Raw genomic sequence first — 26,906 nt, 5'->3', positions numbered from 1 at the left:
ATCTAAAAAAAATAATAATATGCACAAACACCTTTATTGTTAAACAGAAAAGGTTTTTTAATGCAAGTAATCAAAAAGTCCCTAATATTAAAATAAGTGCAATCCTTGCACTTAACAGATGTCACACAGGACTCTCTGTGGGTAAGACTTCGAAATCAACTTTGGTTCTTATTTTTACTTTTTACAACTTTTGATTAAATCTTCAAAAAGAGAACAAAACTAACTCAAATTCTACTAGATCTGTAACAAACAGAACATGCACAGTGTTGTGCAGACAGTCGTGTAGTACAGAAACTGAACGACAAGTGATACAGGTCTGTTTTTAGTAATCGCAATCGAGCTGGAAAGTCTAGACCAGTCTTATGAAATGACAGTTGAGCCAGAAAAGTTCTTGTCAAATAACAACCGCATTTAAGCAAGCAGTCCCATCTGCAGAATGTCTTTTTCACAGATGCAACATTATGCAGCCATTTGTAAAACTACTCCAGTCCACTAAATGTCCTTTGGACACTGTTGCAAATAACCCAAGACCTATTGTTTCCCTAAGCTTTATAACAAGCTTAAATCTTTAAAGCTCTCCTTCCTAACATCTGCTGTGAGGACAAGTTTGTACTGTAAGTTAGTTCTATCTGATATGTGGAATAAACCACATACAAATTACAGTACAAGAAACAACAAAAGTGACAAGGTCACTGCTACAATAATATGAGTCCCTCTGTCTGTTTTATGACACTGCAAAATATTCACACTGCTGTTGTCTCTTGCTCAAGCATTATCACCAGTTTCCATTGTTTCCCCTTCTCCTTCCTTTTTGTCTTTCTTGCCATCTCCTAAAAATACAAACAAAAATATTTGATTCAATATCCATTCAAACAATTTTGGCATTAAAAACTAACCCCACTATTTATCATTTTAACAAAATCTTTATAAGAAACAGTCGTTGAAATGAAATGGAAATTACCTTCATTGGCCTCTCCCTCTCCTGTACTGTTGGTTCTTCGCCTCTTGCGATTCCCAAATGGTCTTCTCTGGAACCTAGGGGCTGGCAGCTGGTCCATGCCCAGGACTTTGTGAATCTGACGGAATGCTATGAGACGTAGTGCATGCTGGAATGTAAAAAAATATCAAAAATAATCTCGAATAAATATACAAGGTGAAGCTGTTCATTTGCAAGAAAGCATGTTATGAGCTTTCAAATCAATTTCATATGTTTTGTATACATAATTTACCTTTATTTAAAAGAAGCCAAATGAGAATTCTAGCATTTACCTCTGCACAAGTATTTTAATGACTTTTACTATCATCCAAGTGGCTTTAAATGTTTCACTTATTTTATTTATTTGGATTTAACAATCTATGTGCAGGAAATTTAGGAATAGATAATATAAATACCTGTGCACTTGCAGTGATGTCCTCACGCTCTTGATTTGTTAGTGACCCAGCAGCATCGGTTGGCTCTTTCTCACAGGGATCAAGTAAACCAGGACCACCTAGGTAAACAAGAAATAAACTGCTTGACAGGCTGTACAGACCTTGTGGAAAGAACTGCTTGAATGCACCAATAAATGTTTCTTTTTGAGATGTTGTTTTGATATCAGAACAACTAGTTAAAATGACCTTTCATTATAAATGAAATTCTGAATCATACCTGGCAGCAGTATTCCAGACGCAATACACTCGAAGACTCTTCTCAGGGCATCCCCGGGGCCCATGGCTGGCCCACCACTGCTCACACACTTCTCTGACAACAGCTCCATAGCCTGAAAATATCAACATGACATTATTTTACTTCTACACTACCTGCAACTGCTTTCTGTTGTTATAATGAAACTTATCATGATCCTTATATGTCTAAAATGTGCTAAAAGCAAACGTGTGCTTCACACAAAAGCAAAGATAAACACTTATTCCCAAACATGATAATTCAATTCACTCAAATATGCTGTCTCACTTACCCATTCATTCATGGGTGCCCATGTTGGTACGCGCTGACACAGGTCCCTCAGAATACGGATGATGATCACGCAGGACTGCAGTCCATTTGCTCTAGCCTGTATTCAACGACACAGATGAAAGGTATGAGGATCATCAAATATCATGAGAAGTATGAACCAGACACATGCATCATCAGTACAAATGACATTTTCAATCAATTTTGTCCTCAAAAGATGATGTATCATTTCAGAGCAGTTCATTTCTGAAACAGTCTAAAATTATCCAAAGTGTGTATGGACATACTTTTTTTTTTTATCTCATTAAGTCGTTATTTAAACCAAGGTCAAGCTGTCTCCACGCTTTTCTAGTTTGCGCCCAAAGTACAAACATTTTCCTTTTTTTTTTTGTGAAGTTAAAGGTTATTCAATCATACAGTGAAACAAATTTTTTCCAAGGACGCAAACATGCAAAGGACTTTCCAGCCTCATGCTCAATACGGACTCTACTTAACAGCACTAATATCCTTTTATAAGATGTATGCAATACCCCAGGAGGAATACAGTTGCCAATTGATCAAAACACCAATCAAATAAAGCATTTGTTTACAATGACTGCACTATACAGGTGTGAGCCTCCTAGGTCCACATGCATTCACTGCAAGACAAACACCATGTTTGAAGGTATTAAGAGCAACTAACACCTTTATTCACTCATTCCCACCCACCTAACCTATCACATGGCAGCTTTTATTAACATGAAAATTTTTGAGAGAAAAATTTACAGAAAAAATTTATTAAAGAAAACAAACATACTACATTGAATCTGTACTCAAAAAACCAAGTACACTACTTGTAAGTTAACATTGGTGCAGTGCCCCCACTATCAACTTTAACACAGCTGCCATTTCCCTTCCCAATATCAACATAAGGCTGCAAAGCAAAAGATAAATATGTGGTCGAACCTGGAACCATTTAGCATGGCGTAGAGCAGCTAGAGCATCCAGGCATTTCTGCCTGTCCAACACATCCGGTGGGTCTTTGACGCTAACCGTCTCTATAACACAATGTGACCATGTTGTAGAGAGCTGAGGAATGGGTGTTTGACCATCTTTGCCACTCTTGTAGGGCCAGGGGACCCCGATGTACTAAGCCCAAGCAATGGGGGTGCAAATATGCATGCAAGTGAAGTGGCCAGTGCCTTTAGGAGCATGCAAGACACTGGTGCATGTAAATAAAAGATTTCTGTCACATTCAGCAAAGACTGGAGGTTGCATGTAAGAAGAGAGTTTGGCAACATGTATCATGTGGTAAAATAAAGAACGTAAAACAGTTTGGGTAGCTACTTGGAAATAATAAAAAGAAGTTACAAACTAAGGTACAGATGAAAGTGAAATAAACCAATTTTTTTCCATCAATGAATGAATACGAGAACAATGCAGGGAGTGCTTGCAAAATGCTTTGACACAAAAATGAGAAAAATTATTTAGCACAAGCTTGGACTTTTCCATGCAGGATTCCCCGATCCATATCACTGTGATGGTCAAAAATCCTTCCAAGTTTCTGAAATCAATCTGCCATCAAACCCCAGTAGTGGGAGACCTGCAGAAGGCTAATGATATACTGAGAAACAGCAAAACAAGGCAATTAATGACAAACTGTGCTGATCACCCTCTTGCCTTGCCACAGCAACGGGCAATCAGCCACAACAGCAACAGTAAAATGCAACATTATCAGATATTTTAGACTTTGTGATGCCAAAGAAAAATCTGTTGAAGTTACAAAAACAGCCTTGTTTTCTATTACTTAAAAAGAGATCTTCTCTGAGAAACTAGTTTTCTGAGGAACATTAACTGTATTTTAAAATGTTACAATAACTGTTAAAATATATTGGGTACAAGAAGAGACATCCTGATCTATAGGCACCTGACAATTAAATATCAATTACTTAATATCAGTAACCAAAGATCACATACACTTTTTTTCAAGGGAAAAGTCAAAGCACATATTAACAGGGTCCCTCTTCCATGCAAAACAATTAAATGCAAAATTGACTCAATGTACTGCATATGTTCCTCATAAAACTGCAGTATTCTGCAGATCAGCTTCACATGAGAACAGGAGTTCCATGTTTTACCTCCTTCGGGAGCATTTTCCCTCATGATGGGAGAAGTCAGGGTGACTGTGCATGTGGTCTCTGGCTCGTTAGCACTGCTCACTATTATACCAGCCTCCTCAACGCAAATTTTTACTTCATATTTCTCATCAGTTACAGTCTGAAAAGAGGATTGTTGTAAACACCTTTAACATTGCACATTTTGCAAATTAAAAAAAAAAATATATATATATATATCTTTTACAAGATCAGTTATGTCATCAAACTTATTTCTAAGATCAAAACATCCATACTAAAATAAATAAAACTTCTCATGATGACAGTAAGGGAGTTTAAGTTCAGCAGTATAACTTACAGCCATTTGTTTAGGCAGGACATCTGCTACCCTCTCCAGTAATGTCCTTGTAGGTTTCTCAGAGCAGAGAACCACCAGTTGCACATTCAGATTGCCACGTAAAAGTAATCCTTTGGCCAGCACACCCACCCTCATCACACCCTTCAGAGCTCTAGGAGGCTGATTGGGGTCATCCTCCTTATCACTGAAGAGATGAATCAATTTTTTTCAAAAGATAATTCTTGCCAGTTTATTTGGTGATTAAATTTTATCCCACTCTTAAGAAGTAATAACAATAATAATAATTTGATTTAGGCTAATTAATTCTACATGTAATCATTTATTTGGAGGAAGTAAAATAACATTTCTTTCAAAAATAAATATATGCATAAAAAGCTCACCCTTCCTTTGCTTCAGCCTCTTTTTCATCTTTCTTTTCAGTCTTTATTAACTTTTCTGCCTCTGCAGGTCTAGGATTATCACTGAAAAATGCCACAAGCAAAAATTTAAGAGACATCTAAATTCACTTTTTGATTTGCTTACATTTTCTTCCATCAATTTCATCTTATTATGTGGAAAAGATTAGTTTACTGATAATTCACAAGCATCTTTTTAAGAGTCTTACAGGATGTCTTACCTTTCAGCAATGGCATCAGAGACCAATTTGAGAGCCTTTTCACAGGTAGAGACAATACTTTGGACAGCTTGAAGCTAAAAGTAAAACCAAAATTTGTTCCCTGCATTTAAATTCAATGAAAGATATATACTAGACTGGGAACTAGTATTCTGAATGTTTAAGTTCCCAGCGCACATTTTTAACTCCTAAAATAGTACATACCAGGTGTAAAGGACATACACCTTACACCCCTGCAATTAGTACAGCCCACACACCCCCACTCAATAATAGGCAATGCCACATAGAGTGAGCAGTTTATTTTACAACAGACATCACCTAAGTAAGAAGCAAGAATTTAGGAAGTGGCACAAAAGAGGACATAGATTTATTTGAACCTTACGTACAGTCACACAAGTTTGTGTGAACAAGCAGCAGCAATAAAGCGTATGAGTACAACTATACAGTGTATCCTCCTTTTGTATCGCTCGAAGTGTCACACATCACAACAAGTTAATATCATCAAAGCAGCTTCTTACCTCTTGCTCATTTGGATAAATGCTAGCATGTTTGGCCATCACGTGCCTGTCATCAGATGTATCAGGACGCCTCATAGGCTAAATAATAATATCATATTTTACATTAATCAGTCATATTTAGATTCACTTAAGAGCTGACGGGTATTTATGTGACAATTTTTTATCATGACATACTTTTTTAGTATGAAATTTCAACTACCACAGTACCCCATACAGGAAAATAAAAAATACATTATCATACCATGGGTGGACCTGTAAAAGGCCCTCCTCTGCCCATACGATTTTGCCAAAACTCCATTTCTTCTTCATAACGTCGTCTTTCTTCCCAGTATCTCTCTTCCTCCATCATCCTAAAAATAGTGTCAGATACTCAATGAACATCATTACTGAAAGGTCTTTATTTTGTGGAGTCTACAATTAAAAAGGCTTAATACAAACTTTTACTCATCATAAATGTGAACTTTAAGTAAATAAAATTATCATATCTATTTAACATTTTAAGTATGTCCATTTTTTAGGGAAAAAGGATGATTTAAACTGAAATTCAATACTGAAAGAATGGTGCATGCAATTCAGTAGGCATTAGCTCCAATTTATATGTATATATTTTCAATTTCAAATAATAATTGCAGGTAAAAAGAGACAAGGCACACATAATTGACCTACTGAATAAAAGGCGAAGTAATAAAGTTACAAAATGTATGTAGATTTTACAAAAGAAATGAAACAAATAACCAAACACTTCTTTCGTCAATGAATTGATTGCCCATAAGAAAAAGAATTTTGAAGTACTGGGGGAAAAAATAATGAGGGTTAAACATGAAATCAACATCAAAACTTAAGTATAACCAGGAATGAATTTGAGACCCATTTAAAGGACCCTTAATTTCCCAATCTTCTGACAGCCTAGCCCCAGTAATTATTCCTGGGGTTAGACCAGCCAATCCCAGGCTTGCCTCATCTCTTCCATCCATTTCTCTTCCTGGTCTCGGCGCCTCCAGTACTCCTCTTTCTGTTGCTGGCGCTTCATTTTTTCCTCTTGTATCTTGCGAACCCGGATGCTGGGTTTGATATCCACTTGGAGTTTGGGATCCACTTTTTTCTACAGATCAAACAAATTGACAGGGAAATGTGAGAAGATTATTAAAATGCACAAAAAATGATAACCCTTACATATTTCTAGTCCTCTGTTGTTGAAATTTCATCTTTTCTTTCTGCAGCTTCTTGAAGTTACGATTACTGGGCTTCACATCCACTTCCAACTTGGGATCTACTTTTTTCTAAAAAACATAAAGAGATCCCCTTCTAAACAGAAATAGTAAATATCAAAAGGAAAGCACCCTTGTGGGACAGATCTGTGACCAGTCACCTCAAGCAGTTATCCACCTCGCGAGGCCTGTAAGAGAACAAACCTCAAACATGTGCTTACAAATTGGGTACAAAGCATAAAAAGAATACCAATCTATTAAAAATTCCAAAATGCGATAAGAAACTGGCACCTTACTTTCATTCTGTCAGAGTTAAAACCTTAAAAGCATCATAAAATACAAGCAGTTGTAAATCTGAATTTAAGACATTAAGCACAAACCAGGAGTAGCAGCAAAACTTTAAATTAAGAAGGAATTCCAATTTTTATACATTTGATTAACAGACTGAATAAGTGACTTGAAGTGCATAGCACTACATTTGTAAGAAAGTAACATGAAGTGTTATATTGTCAGTTGGTATCTCACCATAGTTAAATGGCTAAATGCTTACGAAAGATATTAATTGGCACTTTGCCACAATCTACCTGAACTTGCACCTTGCCTATGTCATAAATGTATATCAAAATTTCAAATGATACAATCCTTTATAAAACTTGAATTTATTTGGATAAATGCACCACAGTGTACTTATCACGCAAGTTCCCTTACAAAATCTTTACCTTGTACTGAAGGCGATGGCGTCTCCCCTTCATGTGCATTTCCTTGGCATTAGGATCATTAAACTTGCATTCGCACAACTTGCAGTTGAAACTAATAGTCTTGCCCTGTTCATTCTTCACTTCCTCAATGTACTCATGGCCTACTGGCTGGACATCCTTCTCTCCCAGGATGCTGGACAAACTAGCTGTGCTGGACTCTGTGGGTACTTCTTGCTTGGGTTCCATGACTGGCTCTGGCTTCACCTCCTCCATCTTTGTTCCTGTGGTCTTCAGTTGGCTCCCACCTAAAGTATGAAAATAAACTCATCAAAATTCCACCCAGAGGTCCCCGAAACGTTTTAACAGTTAGCTCAAAATTTGCACAGCATAAAAAACTTTACCCATTCTAAATTCACTTCAAGAAAAGAGCAAGGAATGCTTTGCTTCTAGACATTGACCTTTTTAATGCCAGAAAATTTGAACTTACCAACAAATGTTATCTTGGGCGTTGCCAGCACTTTTTTTGTTCCAGTGGCAGTGACAATAGTCTTGGTGACAGTTTTGGCCGAGGCTGTAGGGACAGGAGCTGCTGCCACTGCCGTAGCTTGGGAGGAAGTGACAACCTTCACAGTAGTGGCAGTGGTAGCATTCCCAGCACCAAGGGTAACCACTGTAGGTTCAGTAGAAGGAATTGGCTTTCCCAATTTTGTGTGTAGTTTTAATACCTGTAAAACAAAGATATATATAATAAGCAAGTTTTTTTTTATCAACTTCAAGCTTCTGTGCAGCAAGGTGCCATGTAGCAAATACCACTCATCTTTATTTCCGATTTTCTAGATGGAATCTCTACTGCATCACCTATGTTATTTTCAATTGAAGACAGGCAATTAACAATCAGACTCACTTTCTGATGTTTGGCACCTCTAATGTGGGCAGCATAGGCATCAGCCCCAGTGCAGGCCACATCACAAAGCTCACAGCGGAGCTGGTTCTGACCAGGCCGGCCAGTGGGCTGAGTTGTACCCTTCATGGCAGCTTCCTTCTTCTTGTGCTTTTGTCCTTCCAAGTGCTCCCTGTAAGTCTGGAACACAAAGCAGAATTGCTTGTTGTTATAGGACTAACTTAGTCTTACAAAAGCAATATAATTTTTTTCAACAGACAGTTTGCATTTCTCCATTATTTGTCAGAGGGCCAGACCCACAGAAAACAAAATGATAATAATAATAATAATAAATAATAAATAATTTTTTAAAAATGCAGGAAAGGACTCCAAAAATGTCACCACTCTTGTCAATCAAAAGACTAACATACTGAAATCTGATCTTACCTGTGGTCCAGCACAGCTGATCTTACACACATCACAATAGTGCAGCTGTGGCTGTTTTGGAGGAACTTTCTTGTCCTTCTTCTGGAAGGTGGTTGTCGGCCCCTTCTTGTAGTATGTAGTCCCAGTCTTAGCTGCTTGCTGTTGCTGGTAGTAGTTGGTGGCTGCAGAGTAGAGAGCAGCATCATAGCCTGCTTGGAAAGGCAAACGATGAAAGATAATGATCTTCCATATCGCAATAAGCACTTCTCCACCACCAACTTCTTATGTATCACAAAAAAACTTTTTCTAATACAAATTGTTCTCCCACAAAATCCTTTTGAAATAAACCTAAGAATGCATGGGAAACTGTTACCCACTTACTGACAGAAAGAAACACATGTATTCTTAATACCTGAATATGTGGCCCCAGAAGTAGTGGTAGCATATGCTGGAGTGGAGGTGTATGAAGTCGTCGACTGTGTTGTCGTTGCACCAGATGCTGGGTACACATACGTGGATGCACTTTTCTGTGCAGATGTCTGTACACGGGGCTGACTAGCATATGTCGTAGCACCAGAGTAGGCTGGTTTACCTAATGAGAGAGTATAAGTGTTAACCAACTAGTATTCTATTTGCTACAGAATATAGGTGAATATTTTAATAATGCAAGAAAAAAATTCAAATAAGCTTGGGGAAAGTTCTATATGATGGAAAAATCACAGATTATTGAAAAGGCTTTTATCCACTTGTTCATGAAAACTTACTAGTCTGATAATGAGTCTCTGTGGCTACGGTATATGCTGGCTGTGCTGCTGGCTGATAGTACGTCTTTGTTGTATCATAAGTGGCAGCAGCCTACAAGGCAAGGGCATTGTAAACATGTTACAAAAGAACCAAGATAAAAAATATTATAAACAGTACATCTCTTACCATTTACTTCACAATTTCTCATTGAAGACTAGGCACCATGAATTCCATAAAAAAACATACAATTACTACACTAACTTATTTTCAATTAGCCGAAATGTATGTTGCTTTCAAGATTATGAGGTTCATTTTCACTACACCAGTCTTGTATTTCCTATTGTAAATGTACAAACACAATCTCACACCATAAAATAAAAGAGACCAGTTGAAACACATCCAATGACAACATAGGTGCAAGGCTACTAAATGGCATTCTGATGGTACTGAATCACACTGCTGACCTGCCTTTCTTTCTACTAAGCAGGAATCTACCTTACCACCATCCATTTATTTTCAATCATCAATCTTTACAATTCCAATTTATTTTATTCATTTTTGGGTTGCAGATAAGGTCTTAAACCCCAGTGGCAATTCTAGAAACCAAGTTCTAAAAAGGGGGGAGGAGCAGTTAAAATGATCTGCATCTTATGCCACTTTGATTTTCTCCCCAGTTACAAGCAAACTACACCTCAAATTCTTTTACAGGTCAATACAATTCAACAAACAATAAACAAGCTACTGTTTGTGTAAAATCTGTTGTTCTGTTTTCTGATGACTATTGCCCATGTTACATTGCACAGGCAAATGTTAACTAAATGATTATTATATTACATGATAGCCATCTACTCACCGGTACGACGGGTGTCAAGTTGTGATTGACCTGTAAATTGGGCTGCAGTTAGTAAAAAGATACAATCATTGGAGAGAAGAATCTCAAAGGGAATTTGAAATGAATAAACAATTGGCAAAAACTGACTGCTTTGTTGAAGTACCAAAGATCATTGAAACTGGACAATTCTTTCAAATTCCCTCTGAAAATTTGAAACTGCCATGATAATTATAACTAGACATTCCACATCTGTGATCACTCTGACATATAAATACAAAAGATGAGATTGTTTTTTTTTTTCTCCAGATTTCCCATATACAATTATTACAACTATTAACTTTATCTATTATTAGAAACAGACTGTTTTCCAATAGACAATACTTCATAAACCACAAGTTTTAACTTCTTGATGACAGAGTGAGCTCAGAACAAGTCAATTATGACTCTATGTATCACCAGCTACTTTCATACCAAAAACTGGGTTGGCAAAAATATATAAACAGCCAATATTTTACATTCCTCATCTCTGCATTTGTTTGAGGACTGAATTTTTTTCAACATTGCAACATATAGCACAACCACCCACCCAAATATTTAAAGTCAGACAATTAATATGATAATATAAAAAACCTTAACAGTGCAAAGAATACCCTAAAATAAAACCTAAAAAAGAGAAAAAGATCCTGACCCAATAATTTTACAATCCCAAAATCTTTTAGCTGGTGGTACAGAAAAGGCATTTTATAACACACTTTTCTAAACAGATATGTCAATCACTTAACTCACATTGCAGTATGCAAATACTAATCCTGATTAAGAGTGTTTCATTTCACTATTTGTACCCCAGTTGTTCAAAGTATAAGAAATGCATGTCTGATTCAAATGAGAAAAAGCTTGGACATATCTGATTAGAACTGCGCCCCTCTTCTTACGCATTTTGACTGATTTTCCCACATGATGTGAAGTGCTTCATCAAGATGATGTATTTCACACAAAATGTGCAAAAACAGGGGTTGCAGCATATTGTGAAAACAAAGGTAAATTACAAAGCTAGATGATAAAGAAGTACTCCTTGAATTCTGCAAAGTTCCTGTCCTCAAAAGGAAGGTATTTTAGCTGCAACATTTTAATGATCAAATCTTTAAAAGTTAAACAGAATGCTTTTACCAAAACGTACTAGTTGTGAACTTTCTCATATTCTGCATCAAGAATCAACTATCCTGCATGTGTGTTACTTAAGCAAAGCTGAATTTACACAATCAACTGATGCCTTATTCTTGATAAAGAATATGATTAGGATGACGCATACAAATACCAGATATAAAGTACAAATGGCAAAAACTCTCTGGATCATTCGATTTACTGTATATTTCAAGAAGAATGTTGGTGCAAGGCAAGTTAAAAGATATTTCAAAGCCCAATTACATATAAGAAAACCACTTGTACACTGACATTTTGAAGAGTATTAGCGAGTGCAGAATAAAGGAGTCCTTTTCAAATTCTACTTCTAATTGTATTCCGTTTTAAAACCATTCACTTATCCATGCAAAACAATGGACTCTATATTAAAGACTGCAAGAATGTACACTTGAATAAAAAGCACAAGAATTGGTTTTTACATTAACTATTACCGGAGTCCTTGTAGCATAGGCATATTGAGTTGTGGCTGCAGTCTGATAGGTTTCATAGGTAGGCCTGGGCGTAGCTGCAGTGGCATAAGCAGCTGGAGCAGCCTGATGGACATAAGCAGTTTGTGCTGCAGGATAGGCTGCTGGCTGTGCCCTAAATAAAGAATTCAATTTAAATAAGATATACTTGTGGATTTATCTTACTTCACCTTAAACAAGAGGAAGCGAAGAGAAAATACAATGCATACTCATATGGAATTTAGTTTGTGTGAACTCAATAGTTCGATGAGCAGTTGGTCATAGAAAATTGCTCAGGCTTATCACATTCTCATTTTTTCTATCCTCCCACGCCTCAATTTTTTCTCATTCCGTTATTACTGGTGTCGGTCGGTTTGTAGTCATTAATCTACATAAAGGATGCAAACATGCGCATAGTCGAGTTAGTTTGCATGGGGCTGCAAAACATGAATTCTAAAACAAATTTGTATTCTCACCGACGGTAAGTACAAAGAACGTCCTTTACCGTCGGCTAATTCCGATTTTGGTAAGGTAGCCATCTTGAATTTTTAAAGAGTAGGCAAATAAAGGAAAACGACATTTGACGTTCCAGGCATATTATTATCTAAAATGAACCGATCTCACTTCATCAGAAACACACTAACTTTTGCCTTGATATGTACTTTTAATGCACTGACTTACGTATAATGCGTGGCACCTTGTGTAAATCCAAAATAATTGTTCGCCATTTTCACTCCACGCCGCTGTGAAATGACATGTGCTTCATTACCATACGGACACACCCGAATGATAAATTTATGTTTAAAATGATCCTAATAAAGATGGTATGAATAGTGTGTTAAATAAGATAAATGAAATACTACATTATTGCTATTTTGATTTAAATTCCTTACATGCTCTAAACTCAAAAGTTTAGGACGGAAACATCCGAACACACCAGTACACACCGGTAGTGTGTACACACTGTAAGGTAAACACGAAGTCTTAGGCCCGTTCACACTCTTATTCGAAAGCACCATTTGAATCAACAGACACAAAAACACCATGATAACTGAAAGATCAGCTAATATTTCTGTTATATGATGTGAAAAGAATGCGACTGAAGTCCAAGAGGGGGGAAGTTGGGGGGGGGAGAGTGAGCAAAGTTCAAGGTCAGCTCAGAAGTCAGTAACAAGGAACCTTCCTGAGTAACAGAAGTTAAAAACCCACGGAGTGTCTCAGATAACCTCCTAGAGTAAGTTGACTTTTGCTTGATCCCAAAGGGCGTTTTTATTTAGATAAACTGCACTTTCCTTTGAAAAAAAAAAGGTCGACTTAAAAATGGAAAATAACCGGGGAACGACATTTCTTCCTCCTATCGATAATGGTGTACGCTATGGTGGGTTTGTATAGATGTTGGTTTTATACTGCCACCGAGTTCCAGTTAAAAATATTATTTCCAACAAAATCCAAACACTAGTACATGTATATCTCATAAGAGTGAAACTTCTCGCAAAAATTATTATCATAAGTGACGTTTAATATCACAAAGTTGAGGTAACATTGCAATTCCAAAATTGTTTTAAGGTTTTGCCTTAATCCATAGATCTAAAGTACTGTGTTAAGTTCAAATTCCAGGACCAGAAGAAATTTTCAACATGTTATCCACAAAAAAGAAGGATTCTGGCAGCAATCTGATTGAAGAAGAAAATGATGAGAGTGAGAAAGAGGTTGAAAAAGAAAATGAAAGTAAAGAAGAAAATGAAACTCCGACAGCTAATGGTGAAAATCAAGCTGATGTAGATAATGAGGGAATAACCATAGTCGTCCCTACTTTAGGAAGTATCAATGCAGGAGGAGATGCAAAGAACAAAGACACAAATGGAGACATAAAAGCTACAAAGGTGATAATTGAAATATGATAAATTGCATTTTGCGCATTTAACCAAATTAATAAAAACTGTGTTCCCTATTGTCTTCCAAATTATAGGAGTGATAAATAGCAATAAAAGTCCGGCAGGAATTATTTTAGAATGGTGATATTTGTCTTATGCCAATAATTGCCAGTCAAGTAAGTTCATTACAGAAAAAAAAGTAATTGTTAGTAGCTATCCAATATTTATTGTAAGTGACCTTTCCATCATTAGGCAGGGTGCAACAGTTTGGACACCAGTCCTGTGGCATACTGGTTTTTGATTACAAATCTGCATGGTGATGCATATGTGGAGCTTGTTGATGAAGTACTAGCTATATTTACACTCCACCCCTGTGTACACTTGTTTTATGACTGCACTTGAAAGGGCCATGAAATTTGAACCACAGCTATAAATAATTGGCTTTGTTCTAGTATGAAGTGTGGATGCATTTGAATAAATGTGAATGGGCAATGCCACAGTGTGTAAATGATAGCCTTCACCAGCATCACATACAAAGTTGCAAAAAATATTTTAAAACCTATGCAAAAATTATCCATAAGAGGGGAAGCATTTTTTTCTTTGAGGAAAACCTGCATTGTTTTAGAGTGTTTTATAATGAATTATTTTTATTGATAAAACTAAATGGATCCATTTGACAATGTATTTTCCAAAATAAAGAAAAAAGGGGGAATGTTCTATTGAATTTAAAGTTGTCAAGACAGTTTCATTTCTTTTCCTACTTTTTCTCACCATCCAACTTCAATATCACTATTCTTATCAATCAAAATGATTGGATTTTTATTCATGTTTTTATTTTTCTGCTCAGTTGAAAAAAATAGCCATTTTTCGCCATTTGCAGCACTTAATTATGATTGATCAAATAATAGTTTTGATTTTTCCAGTTATCATAAAAAGATGTTGTAAACATATCAGTAGAACTTGAAGCCATTCAACAAATAAAGATTACTACACTTTGTGACTAACTTTATTTTGACAACATATTGCTTCCTTTGATTTGACTTTTAAAACAATTTAAAGGTTTTTTATCTTTTTACTTTATAGGAGTCGCCCAAGTCAGCAAAACCAAGAAAAAAGCGTGAATATAAACTCAAGGCATTTGTGGGAATTCTGTTTGTATTTATAGTGATTGCAGTCATCCTCATTTACCACTTTTATCATGAACAACAGTACCTTATTGAGATTGGCCGCAAAATTCGCTTTCAGGAAGACACTAGGGTTTTACACATTGATCGGATCAATGTAAATGAAGACAATGTAAGAGATGACATTCTTTTGGGAAATCTTGGTTTGAATATTCCATACCATTCCCTGCCAAGTAAATGTTCTTTAGAAGAAGATAAAACCACTGAACTATGTTTGAAGTGGAAATACTATGCAAGGCTAGAAATCAAATATGAAGTTTTAAGAGGAAACAAGTGCTACAATATTTCATGGGAAGGGCTGAATCCACTCCATGAGCCTAAAGATTGCTTTAATTTAGACAGTGGCCATTGGTATGGTATGGGGGAACTTGACCCCCAGATGTGGCCACTAGAGAAAAAGCATATAAAACTTTCTCCTTTCCTATCAGGAAGGAATAGACTTGGGGATCGCTTTGGGCAGGTATTAGAACGTTACCTGTTACAGTCACAAGGAGCTGTTTTGGTTGTTGACTATGATGTCCCTTTGCATGTTAGTCTGAATCAAAACAATGATAGCAAACTTTGCCTCCATGGCCGTTTCCAAGATTCCCCATTTCCAGAAATCAACAGAACCAGAATAGACACAAATTTTCTCAGGTACAGAATATGTGTTGGTCATAATGCAAGGAAGGTGCAGGAGTTTGCTCTGCAGTCACTACTACCCACACCAAGAAGCAATAATAACTATAATATACTCAAACCCATGATTGACAATCCTGTGTGGACAATGACACACAGGGGTGAGCTTAAACAGGATAAAGTGCTTGACTTTGCGAGAAAAATCAAAGAAAATGATTTTCATAGCAGCTACTTAGAAATCAGTGACCACTGGCAAGCAGTGCATGGGGACTTGATTTTTGATACCTCCAAATTCCCAAACATCTCAATGCTATCTGGGCAACTAAAAACTATGGGCTTTAAGTTGGCCTTGTGGATCCACCCATTTGTGAATGTGGAGTCAAAAGCATTTGTTGAAGGAGTTTTCAAAAATTACTGGGTGCGTGGCCCAAATAACCAGGTCAGTGGCTTAACCCTTTCCCATGATGATGAGGTGGCTGCTGTGTTAGACCCTACAAATGGGGATGCTACTGCATGGTTTCAGCAGAAGCTGGGAGACCTTGCACAGACCTATGGAATAGACTCTTTTACCTTTGGGGGCAAGGGATTGCTCCCTGCTAGTCCAACATTTGAGAATCCTTTGAGTGATATTGATTTCTATACAAAGCTGTATGCAGACATGGTGGCTGACTTAAATATGCCAGTACAGCTGGAGGCTGCCTCTAGATCACAGCATTTGCCAATTGTTATAAAAATGTTTGGAAGACAAACTAATTGGGGTTATAACTTTGGCCTCAAAAGTGTCATTCCTACAGCTCTAGCTTTATCTGTATTGGGTTATTCTTTTGTAATCCCTGGGATTATTGGGGGAAATGCTGACCTAAATACTATGGATAAAGAATTGTATATCAGGTGGATGGAGGTAGCAGCATTTATGCCCGTGATGGAATTTTCTGTTGCTCCTTGGGAGTTGGATCCTGAGACAGTGATTATTGCTAACGATATGATCAATAAGCATAAGACTGTCGTTGTACCTAGAATCAGATCATATTTATTTGATTTGAATTGTTCTCAAATATGCCCTCCAATTATCCAACCCCTGTGGTGGATTGCTCCAGAAGATGACACTGCACAGACAATTGACTCCGAGTTTCTTGTAGGGGAGACCCTCCTTGTTGCCCCAATTTTAGAAAAGTCAAAAAAGACCAGGGACATCTACTTTCCAAAGGGAATCTGGAGAGATGAAATTCAAAGAAATTCCATAACAGGTCCAAAGTGGATGAAAAACTATCTTGTAGAGTTGAATCAGATTGCATATTTTACAATGGTTTCTTGAAACGTGACCTACATCAAAAATTCTAATTTTTATTAAAATAAGCCTAGATCTAAGTAATTGCTTTGATCACCCTCTTACACTTGCTGCTATTGGACACCACTAGCACATGGGGAAGATGGTACTATCTACCCTGCCATAGTAAACTGTTTTATATAACATTAGAATATTTCAGAAAGCAGGCCCGTAGCCAGGGGGGGTTTGGGGGGTTCGAAAGAACCACCCCTTTTGCTGGGAAAAGGTCCACTCTGGGTAAAATTTGATCTAGGTACATGAAGTTTTTATGGAAAAAGGTCCACTTTTTCAGAAAAAGAACCCCCCTTTTGAAATTGCTGGCTACGGGCCTGGAAAGTTTATACTTGATGACCATTGCCTGCTATCAGACTCATTGGAGCATGTGTTCTTCACAGCTGAGGGTCCACAGTAAAAAGAAGTAATGCTTAATATCACTTGGGACCCTACTAGTAGATATCCCCGAGTGGGTTCTGTTTGTACACATACTGTACATCAACCATGACAGAAATGACCAATGTGCAATTAGTTCAGGCAAGAAAAATTCTACATGAATTACAGCGATGCTGACATTTTAACACTGATGCAGAATAGGTGGATTGAATCTAATTCAAATGCTTTTTTTTTTTTTTTTTTGAAAAGTATGCACATTTCAACCCCTAGTTTGTAAAATTAAGATTGCAATCATCAGAATGAATTGGCAGAAATCAAGATTTTCTATTATGATATGAAAAACTTGCTCATTTTTGCAATTTATTAGATAAAATTAGGATATGCCAGTTTATTTATGTATCAAAAAAATTATATGCATTTCCCCTTTTTATACTGATAAGTGAAAGGTTTTTTGTAACTTGTTATTGTTATTTGAGTGAAATCAGAACACGCAGCTGCAATTTTTGAAAAAAATATGCACAAAGTGCTAAGTTATGTTATTTTATTGTTAGTCATAATATTTAATGATTATTAAGTGTTTGCATTTTTTGTAATTGTTTTATAAATATAAGTGAAATATCTCAATCATTGTACTAATGATGGTGTACTGTGTTAATTGCCATTTTAACAGCTGAGATTGAATAAATACATCATATATTTTCAAATTGTTTTCTCATTTGGTTTATATTTCTACAGTATGTGACAAAAAAACCTTTCAGTGTAACATTCATGTAATTAAAAGTTGATATTAGTTTCAAATGAAAATTGCCAAGTAACTCTAGTTTCTTCTTTGACTAATACATGATGAAGGCCAAAAGAATTGCAAACCTAAATGTGGCATGTTTAATGCTGTTCCTACTACTGCCCTGAGATGACTGATATTTCATGTGTCACTGCTGTTAAATTATTATTGCAATTGAAATTAATGAGATAATTTTATTCTGGAAATACTGGCAGTTAAATGTACTGAAATTTTATTTCCGTAATGAAATACTTCAAATGAAGATTGATATTATTTTGCTTTCCAAGTACTAATAAGCTGACACAAGGCTCACACAGTTAGTTAGAAAGTACTGGCTCTGAAAAACTTGAAATTGCTACAGCAATGATCACTCTTTTTCAACAAGGGCCATAAAAATGCATGCACACTGAAAATGGCAGAAAACCTTCTAAAATATGAAAATATAACAAGAAGCACAACTTACAAACATGTAAACGTGTGAAACTATACACATACATTAATGTCTCAATATGGTTGCATTCTGAACAGATGATCCTCAGATCTACTTGTCTGCGGATCAAATATGGTGGAATCTACATGAAAGCAAGACTGTCTAATCCTTTAATGGTCTTCCTGCCTCCACATGGATTATATTTGGCTTTGAGGTTGCTAGGCCCATCAAGGGAAGGCGGGTATGGAGGTGGGGAGACCATTACAGGATTAGACAGTCTTGCTTTCATGTAGGGTATGCCATGTTTGATCCACGGACCAGTAAATCCGAATATATCACCTGTTGTGAATGCCACCTCTGATGATAATATATAAGCAGCAGTGTTTGCAACAAATCATGCTATTGTCTGAAAACAATTGGCAAAAGCAACTGGCAAAGATGGGGAGGGGATCATCCCCCCATGCAATGTTGGGTGACTGTGGGCACAGTCTACATAATTCTATGATTCTTTGAATTCCACAGACCTGTGTAGATCTCCCTTATTAATAAATCTCTTAGTAAATAAAATAGCAAACATTGTTACAAGCAAATAAATTAAACAGTTGGCATATTAAGGGACTAAAGGCACTTATGCTCTGCAAATTAGTCTTGGTTCAGGTTAACCTGGTTTTCAAACATAAAATGCTTTAAATATTCATGACCTCCCTGTTATCATGTACAGCAATATCCTTATCTCACAGACAGAATAACACACAAAATTTGTAACTCCAGGGAGTTCCTTAAGTACAGAGCATTCTGTAGCAGCTTGTATGACAAAGACACAAAGTATCCTGCATGTGAAAAACAATTTTTCTTTACTGTTCAGTACATGTGGGAACATATTTAACTTCACAGTTAAATATTTAACTTCAAAGATTTTCCAAAATAATAGGCCTAATTCATGTCTTCTTCTTGTCACTGTAAATCTCTTTCAAAGAAACCACTAATTTCAACACAGGGGTGACTAAAGCAGTTACAATCGGAAGGCTGTAGTATTGTAAATAGTAGGTTACATCCCGCACAGAAAGGATTCCCATAATGTTTAGTACACCTTGCGATGTTGGTGGAAAACAGTGCATACTCCAGTATTGAAGGACTACTTGAAGTTTACCTAGATCCAGGTCAGTTGGAATGAGATGGCCCTGAAATAATAAGTAAATAAAGTTAATTGCTATTTTGTCAACGTGGATCGCTTGCTTTCTCATCCAGGAGTCCAATTTAAGGCTAGAGTTCCGAATTTGAGGGTCCTAGATCCCTTCAATTTCAAATTTTCTGACATAACAAGACAAAGAACAGACAAATAGAGCAAAATGAACAATCAAGTGGACAACCTGATGTAAATATGCCCCTCATCTTGTCTATAAAATTATATGGTTCTCATAAAATGCTAAAAGTATCAAAAGTTAAAGACTAAATTGGGTCTAATTACCAATTCCTTCATAAGCATATGGACATTGCTTTCTACAGCCAGTTCAACCCTCAGAGCATAGATCAACAGCTTTAACATTAGTAGAGTCCAGGTAGCAGTTACTGTCAGAAGGGAAACCCTGAAGGAAAGTCAAAACATGCTACAGAAAACTGAAAAAAACACTCATAACATATTGACAAGTAACAAAAAATCTTAGTGTAAAGAATCACAGCTTTTCTGACTTTTAATTTCAAATCTTATATTTACAAAGCTAATGAACTGGTGTGCAAGCATGAAGTTTTATATCCAGATCTGTTCTTTCTAGAAATCATTGACACTTCAGCATGATAATGCCTTTTTTCTTCACTGATAACCATTACAAACTCACCATTTCTTAATTCTTCTTGGTGTTAATTTGCTTTTCGCAACCATGTTGTCCATCAAATAATACAGCAATATTCCTATCCCACAGACATAGAGTAACACACATAATTTGTAACTCCAAGGAGTGTCCATTAGGGATATAGCAAAGGAGTCTTGAATCTCTGCCTAAACATAAAAAAATGAAAAAAATATTTCCTGTGTTAGCATATGTATGTTTTGGCTTTAAAATACATGTAATACAGATAATTCAATACAAATGTGTTTTTGTATTTCTGCTTTGCCTAAAATGAATTTAAAATAACCTACTTGCACACAATATTTGCAAATAGGATTAACATAAGTGCTAATGTTAGTATGCATGCTTCCGGAATCGCACAATTTGGTGTATCTCTATTTCCCACAGTTACTTACTAAAAGTCTTCTGTAACTCGTATGCCACTTAAGCACACTTGCAGTAAAGCTATGATTGTCTTTATTTACAACTAGAGGGTGCCGACTATAGAATTCATGCAGTTCTCTGTCATAGTATTTCAATCTTTGTAGCTCTGAACCTGAAACAAAGGAGGGTGAAGATTATTTTATCCTAGAAACATGTCACATTTTAGTGACTTCATACATTAGTACATTATTGTTTCTTTTATCAAAAAGACATGAAAGTATAATTCTATAAAATCAGTGACTTCAAAATAAAACATCTTCAGATGCTTCATTTAATTTGATTAAAAAATGTCTACTCTTAGAAACATATTTGGTACTTTAATGTAAAAAAGCCTGACTTAAGCATCAACTCTTTAGACTGGGTTCCCATTATACCTAGATTGATCTAACAGGATCACTTTCAGCTTAAGCAGCTTAGATGTCTAGCACACCTACTGAAGCTGAAGGGATAATTAGTTACCTCCTAGCAGCTTCAGGGGTGACAGACATCTAAGCCACTTCAGTTGATTGCAATTTAGTGAGAATCCCCTCTGAGATAGATCAATCCACAGTTAGTTCGATAGGGTCTGGGAATGGTCCCTTAGTGTGATTTCTTACCATGCAAAAAATAAAAAAGCACCACAGTTGAAGTGAACAGTCCAATGCACACTGCCAGGAGCTGCAAGGTTTCACCTTGGGTCAATCTCATAGTTTCCATCTGAGGCCACATGCTTACCCCTCCCCCTACATTCAGATTGTCAATTTTATCTTTGGCCACTTGGTGCTTCCGAATGAGGGATTGCTGGCGTGCCTTTATACAGGCTGAAATTTAGTTTAATACGCATTCATCAAATATGCACATTTCATAGTGTTATAAGCCACATGACATGTGTAAATCAATATGAACAAAGGTATAACAAATACCATCAAACAATGGGGCACCACATAAAATGTAACCTGTAACTATTTTTGAAGATATATTGCCATTAAAAATATTAAATGTTAAAATAATCCACAAAAGAGTATGCTGCAATACATGACATTTAGTTGCAATAAAGTTTCAATATACATGTATATTAATCAATTTAAAAATGATATGCCTCATGATCAGCTGCCTGACCTGGTGTTTTCCTTAACCTTGCCAATCCAGGACTAGTCTTGTCTTCCACTTCTGCTGGTGTATCTGAGAGCCTTTCTTCCAACCTTTGTCTAATGTTATATAGTGTCCCATGTAAAGGAGTAAATGGAGGTCTTAATTTGACTTTAGTGTTACTATTTGTAGTTGTAGTGCCTGGGGTATCATTTTCTTCATTCTCATTCTTTGCAGATTGCACTCGCCCAATAATTTTGCACTTGGTAATTGCTGACATTTTCAGTGTTGAAATATTTCCCTAAAATTATTTAGAGCTAGTTTACACATCTGTCAATTAAGATACTTATTTCCATGTATTGCAATGAGATAAATTGATGTATCATGAAAATAAAATGAAAATAAAAAATAACTTGCATGTGAAGCAAAGGGTGCAGATTTATCACCTTTCATTGAAGTATCTCTGTACCATAACTTTGTACCATGCCATTAATATCTCTTCAAAATTTGTAAAAAAAAAAAATCTATTTCTGTTTATTCACTTTTTCATCACTGCTTTACTCATGACATTTACTCGTAGGTCTAAGTTTCATTCAAAGAAGGCTACGGCAAAGGGTGTTGTGTTCAATTATCGATTGATTGCATTTACCTGGGTCAGTGTGTTACGTGTCAGTACTTGCATAAGACATACCAGTTTTTTAATCAGTTTTCATCATGCAGGACTAGGTCAAATTTGAATTCTCAGCATCTTTAAATTTAGAAGGCTTTCAAACCTGCCGCTCATGACTCAACTTCCTGTCGACTGGCATGATGGTTAATTGTTGACTCGTTCCTTATTAATTGAAATGAGTGTAATGAGATATTTGTAAGTATATCTGAATGTACAGTAAGTTTTTGAGTACTGACTAAATAAAAACCTGTTTTATTGAAAGTAAAAAAGTTAAAAAAACATTTATTTTGCTTTTACAAGGGTGGAGACGCTTTTATTTCGGCGTACTTAATCACAGAACTAGGCTGGTTACTTGGCGGAAATTTTGTGTTATGCAGCTGCAAGTAGGAAAACAAATGATGCAAATGAATGACATTTTACTGTTATGTATTATGAATTGAAGATATTTAAGTATTACGAGCACGTTTTATTCTATTGAAAAAGTGGCGAAATGTCTTCACCAGAGCAGTCGGATGAAGAAATATCGTTGAGCGCAGACGAAATAATTCTTCAGTTACAAAAAACCAGGGAATGGCTAAATACAGTGATGGTAGATTACCACGCAAAACTTGAAAGTGGTATGTAGTTGAAAAGTCCCCTCTCCTCTTCAGTTAATTATTTTTGCGTTATTTTGCTTTAGCAGAAATGAAAGTGTCTGACACATTTCCTTAGTTGTAGTTTTTACTGTCAAATTTTATCAACGTACGGTAGAATCATTAAAATTTAATGCAATTGTTTTATCATTTTGATTTTATCCACAGCAAAAGACAATGCCAGACCAGGAAATAACATCGACCAGATTCAAGAGAGGTATGAAAATAATATTTTTTAAAGTCAGAATGGTTGTGTAGATCGTAATCAAAGAATATGAGTCATTTGATGTATGTGGAGAAATATTAAAAACTGCCCCATCTTCTTCTGTCTGAGATTCAAAGCGGTTGACTTTTATAAATATATAGCAGAAAAATAATTTCATTAAAAACTTTATATATACAAATGCTTATAGATTACATCAAGCAGATATTTAAGAAAAGTATTGTGGTTTCGATTGCTGGTAAAATAAAAGCTTTCTAACATCATACGGTGTATATACAGTATATGGCAAATATGATGGACTCTTGTTTGTAAGCACATTTCAAATTGCTTTTCAGGATAACTGAATTGCAGAAGGAACTGTTGGATGCTTCAACTAACCTCAAACAAAAGGAACAGATTGTTAAAAGGTTTGTCCAGTTATTGTCCTCTAATATAAATTATGATTTGATATCTGTTGGCATTCTTCGATAAAAGATTTTTAAACTAGAAAAATGCTGCTCCTTGTGACATATACTGCCTTTTATTAGAATATCAGTGCATTTAATATCATTAAACAAATGTCCATGTTTTTACAACCATCTGCCATCTTTCAGAATGCAGTTAGGAGAATGTTTATCACAGAACTTGCTCTCTGCATGTGATGGGGATCAAGGTGCAGGAGATGTAGTTACCAGAAACAAAGAGACAGAGTAAGTTGTAAGGTCTGAATGAGAGCCATGCATTAGATGTGTACAGTATATACAATGAGAAAAATATTTTATATAATTTTTTCCTGTTTTTTAGTGTTTGGTAACATTGCCTATTGTCATAGCTTGACTCTGCCGTTTTTAGATTGTATCAGTATTTGTCAGTGTATACAGATACAGATAATATTTTTGAATTTGTAATTATGTCATTGTTTGCAGATCCCTTTTGCCTCTTGTACAAAGGCAGATGGAATTGGTAACCAAGATTTTAGGCATCCACAAAGTGAGTGTGATGTTTAAGATGTCTATGCATAAAAAACCATAGCTGTCTTTACTTACTCTTTCCTCACTGATATTTCAACATAAATGTTGACTTGTAACCAAACGTACTAAGTAGGTATTTTAGCGATGGACAAGAAGTGTGAAAAAGACTACATTTACCACAGCTATGTGATTGAGAATGTTTATATATTTTTATGTTCAAAAGTGTCACTTACAACATATTAAAGGCTTTCTTTATATATAATATTTAGGCTATGCAGACCATGCATGTAACTGTTGGATGCTATCAAAAGGATCGCCTGCAAATGATGAAACAGTGCAGAGAGCTGCTTGCCCAAGCAGAAAAACAGAATGAAGAGAAACAACAAAGGGGTGCAGATTTTCAACAAAATGAGGAAATACAGGAGTAAGCATTTAATTGTGTCACTTATGTCATAAGTTTTGGAATGAATTCAACTACTTATATATTGTGTATTTTTATTGTAATTCACTAAACAGGCCTGTAGCCAGCAATTTTAAGAGGTGGGGGTCTGAAAAAGTGGACCTTTGTATCCTCTTAGTTGACCCAACTTGGAAAATAACATAGAATCTTAACTAAATTTTGATGCAGAGCAGATGTTTTCCCTCAAAAAGTGTGGCTCTTTCTACATTTCCCCCCCCTCCCCCCATCGCCTACGGACCTGTTATAGTGTATACACTGACATTTTTCAAACATCTCAGGCATGTTATGGAATTAGCCACAATTGAAATGTAAGTTTTTTATTAGCCTATTGTGTGTGTTCAACAACTTTGGTTATGCTGTTATGGTCAATTATTGATTTTTTCATGACACTTTTTGGTTTGTTTCAGTGCTAAGCGTAGTTTAGAAGAGGAATGCAGTAAGATAGAAATGCAACGCCACGTTTTGCAGGGACTTATACTTGGCAGTGGAATACACTGGGCAGAAGATGAAAAATTGAAAAAACTGGTCATAAGTTTAGGACAACCATTAGATTTATAAGACTTTTGACAGCAATATTTAATTGTGACATGCAAGACGCTTCTTTTTTTTTTCTTTTTTCATAAAATTAAAAATTTAACATTTTAAGGAATTGACTGAAAAAGAATCTGTTCTGACGTGGGCATTTCTTGTTGTAATCAGCTGTGCTCAGCTAAACCAGATAATTTCCTGATTCATAAAGTATCTTCCCCTAGATATGGTAAACAAAGAAAAATGTCAAGTGTTTTATGTATTGTTAATGCAGAGTCGCATAAGACAAGGTTAAAAGTTAAAGATATCGTAAGTTGCAACCTTTGGAGAATACACATAATAATAATGATAATATGTATTTATTTGCAACTTAAAAAGTTGGATTTTACAATAAAAACAAATAGTGGTGAGATGCACAATCCTAAAATATACTTGTAAGTGTTAAAATGATTCAATACACATTAAAACTTCATAAAAGCCTCAGTTCTTAAAATTTGATAAAGCCCATGGGATAAAAGTTTTGGATGATCGTTCAGTCTTCAGTTTTGGCCCAGTGTACTTATAAACCCGGTGCAAAGTGTAGGAACTTTCATTTATCTCTGGTAGCAAATGATGGATTTTGTGTCCTTCGGAGTACATGTTATGCAATAATGTTTTAGATAGTTCATCTCTTCTACAAACAAGAGTGATAAGTTTACACGTTTCAAGTGCTACATCATAGGGCAGCTCTGGGAATATAATCTTACATGCTCTAATCTGGATGGATTCAATTTTATCAACTTGTTGTTGTGTGAGACCTGGGTGCCACACCTGACATGCATATTCTAATGAAGGTCTGATTACTGATGTGTAAAAGCTTACAAGTTCATTGGTTGGAATGCCTGCTCTTTTCAAAAGTTTAAGATTGTGTAGCCTTTTACTTGCTTTGTAACAAATGTTACAGATGAGACCTTCCCAGCTCATATCACTACTGATCCTAACCCTTAAAAGGCAGCAGACCCCACTCTCTCAATCCTTTGATTATCTACTAGTAAGGGTGTAGTTTTGTGTCCTTTTTTTGGAGAAATCAAATATCTCTTTGGTCTTGGTAGTATTTATTGTTAGTTTATTAACATGGGTCCAGAGAGTGAGTTCTGTTGTTGCATCAGGGAGATTGTCCTGCAGTTTGGTATTCCCGTAGCTTAGAAATGTGGTGTCATCTACATGTACATATTTGAATGTGTCACATTTGGTGCTCAGATCGTTAATCATAATGACAAATAAAACTGGACCAAGTTTTGTGCCTTGTGGTACACCTGCATTAATGTGTTGCCAGTCTGATTGTGAGCAAATAGAAAAATCAAACCTGTACCACATGTTCTTTCATCTTCAGTGATTGTTGGATAGAGGGCACTGTCAAAATCGTTTTTGTTCTACTTGGAAGAATCCCTATTGACTATAAAATGTAATTTCTTTTTCCCCAGATATATAGTTCTTACTTAATTTATTTTACATTTACTTACTTTACTTGTTCTATAAGACGGGTTTTCTTACA

The 26,906-nt window shown here is 35.9% G+C and overlaps 4 protein-coding genes across 13 annotated transcripts; 2 read left to right on the top strand and 2 right to left on the bottom strand.

The window, feature by feature from the left end:
- Nucleotides 1-20: 20 nt before the first annotated feature.
- Nucleotides 21-12,801, bottom strand: LOC106169375 (zinc finger RNA-binding protein). 9 transcript variants are annotated; one of them, XM_086999623.1, is made up of 22 exons: nt 12,649-12,801; nt 11,941-12,103; nt 10,343-10,384; nt 9,510-9,600; nt 9,158-9,337; nt 8,767-8,927; nt 8,344-8,520; nt 7,927-8,164; nt 7,461-7,744; nt 6,490-6,635; nt 5,775-5,883; nt 5,534-5,611; nt 5,019-5,092; nt 4,783-4,863; nt 4,403-4,586; nt 4,069-4,207; nt 2,897-2,988; nt 1,956-2,051; nt 1,649-1,760; nt 1,393-1,490; nt 962-1,106; nt 21-830 (listed from the first exon to the last, which is right to left on the bottom strand). In XM_086999623.1, exons 1-22 carry the CDS (start codon nt 12,693-12,695, stop codon nt 766-768), a joined length of 2,802 nt encoding a protein of 933 aa, XP_086855749.1. In that variant the 5' UTR covers nt 12,696-12,801; the 3' UTR covers nt 21-765. The 9 variants fall into 9 exon arrangements, with proteins under 9 accessions (XP_086855749.1, XP_086855750.1, XP_086855744.1 ...); XM_086999624.1 differs by lacking the exon at nt 6,490-6,635 and adding an exon at nt 6,707-6,813 and having other exon boundaries at nt 8,767-8,957; nt 12,649-12,800; XM_086999618.1 differs by having other exon boundaries at nt 8,767-8,957; nt 12,649-12,800.
- A 103-nt stretch (nt 12,802-12,904) lies between these two features.
- On the top strand, nt 12,905-18,064 carry LOC106169377 (alpha-galactosidase MYORG). Its single transcript, XM_013548823.3, has 3 exons — nt 12,905-13,201; nt 13,585-13,850; nt 14,925-18,064. The coding sequence occupies exons 2-3, from the start codon at nt 13,605-13,607 to the stop codon at nt 16,956-16,958; spliced, it is 2,280 nt and encodes a 759-aa protein (XP_013404277.2). The 5' UTR covers nt 12,905-13,201; nt 13,585-13,604; the 3' UTR covers nt 16,959-18,064.
- Nucleotides 18,065-18,356: 292 nt separating this feature from the next.
- LOC106169370 (uncharacterized) lies at nt 18,357-22,735 on the bottom strand. 2 transcript variants are annotated; one of them, XM_013548809.2, is made up of 7 exons: nt 22,559-22,735; nt 21,940-22,210; nt 21,438-21,641; nt 20,814-20,953; nt 20,407-20,567; nt 20,040-20,157; nt 18,357-19,752 (listed from the first exon to the last, which is right to left on the bottom strand). In XM_013548809.2, the coding sequence occupies exons 1-7, from the start codon at nt 22,589-22,591 to the stop codon at nt 19,510-19,512; spliced, it is 1,170 nt and encodes a 389-aa protein (XP_013404263.2). In that variant the 5' UTR covers nt 22,592-22,735; the 3' UTR covers nt 18,357-19,509. The 2 variants fall into 2 exon arrangements, with proteins under 2 accessions (XP_013404263.2, XP_013404264.2); XM_013548810.2 differs by having other exon boundaries at nt 22,601-22,733.
- Nucleotides 22,736-22,909: 174 nt separating this feature from the next.
- On the top strand, nt 22,910-25,799 carry LOC106169371 (centromere protein H-like). Its single transcript, XM_013548811.2, has 7 exons — nt 22,910-23,196; nt 23,380-23,428; nt 23,770-23,841; nt 24,028-24,123; nt 24,340-24,403; nt 24,654-24,808; nt 25,252-25,799. Exons 1-7 carry the CDS (start codon nt 23,070-23,072, stop codon nt 25,400-25,402), a joined length of 714 nt encoding a protein of 237 aa, XP_013404265.2. The 5' UTR covers nt 22,910-23,069; the 3' UTR covers nt 25,403-25,799.
- The last annotated feature ends 1,107 nt before the right edge of the window (nt 25,800-26,906 follow it).

Source organism: Lingula anatina, chromosome 1 (genome assembly GCF_051362555.1).
Source record: "Lingula anatina isolate TDL-2025a chromosome 1, LinAna3.0, whole genome shotgun sequence".
Taxonomy (NCBI): Eukaryota; Metazoa; Brachiopoda; class Lingulata; order Lingulida; family Lingulidae; genus Lingula; species Lingula anatina.
This window is presented reverse-complemented; position numbering and strand designations above follow the sequence as displayed.

Excerpts from the sequence above, each read along its gene's own strand:
- LOC106169375 (XM_086999618.1), bottom strand. The coding sequence starts at position 12,695 with ATGGCGAACAATTATTTTGGATTTACACAAGGTGCCACGCATTATAC. Across the intron at positions 12,104-12,648 it reads CAAGGTGCCACGCATTATAC|GGCACAGCCAGCAGCCTATC; the intron begins GTAAGTCAGTGC and ends TTCTTTATTTAG. Across the intron at positions 4,587-4,782 it reads GAGGCTGAAGCAAAGGAAGG|TGATAAGGAGGATGACCCCA; the intron begins GTGAGCTTTTTA and ends TCATCTCTTCAG.
- LOC106169377 (XM_013548823.3), top strand. The coding sequence starts at position 13,605 with ATGTTATCCACAAAAAAGAAGGATTCTGGCAGCAATCTGATTGAAGAA. Across the intron at positions 13,851-14,924 it reads GAGACATAAAAGCTACAAAG|GAGTCGCCCAAGTCAGCAAA; the intron begins GTGATAATTGAA and ends TTTACTTTATAG.
- LOC106169370 (XM_013548809.2), bottom strand. The coding sequence starts at position 22,591 with ATGCAAGTACTGACACGTAACACACTGACCCAG. Across the intron at positions 21,642-21,939 it reads AAGGTTAAGGAAAACACCAG|CCTGTATAAAGGCACGCCAG; the intron begins GTCAGGCAGCTG and ends ACTAAATTTCAG. Across the intron at positions 20,158-20,406 it reads CCAAGAAGAATTAAGAAATG|GGTTTCCCTTCTGACAGTAA; the intron begins GTGAGTTTGTAA and ends ACTTTCCTTCAG.
- LOC106169371 (XM_013548811.2), top strand. The coding sequence starts at position 23,070 with ATGTCTTCACCAGAGCAGTCGGATGAAGAAATATCGTTGAGCGCAGAC. Across the intron at positions 23,197-23,379 it reads CCACGCAAAACTTGAAAGTG|CAAAAGACAATGCCAGACCA; the intron begins GTATGTAGTTGA and ends TTTTATCCACAG. Across the intron at positions 24,404-24,653 it reads AGATTTTAGGCATCCACAAA|GCTATGCAGACCATGCATGT; the intron begins GTGAGTGTGATG and ends TATAATATTTAG.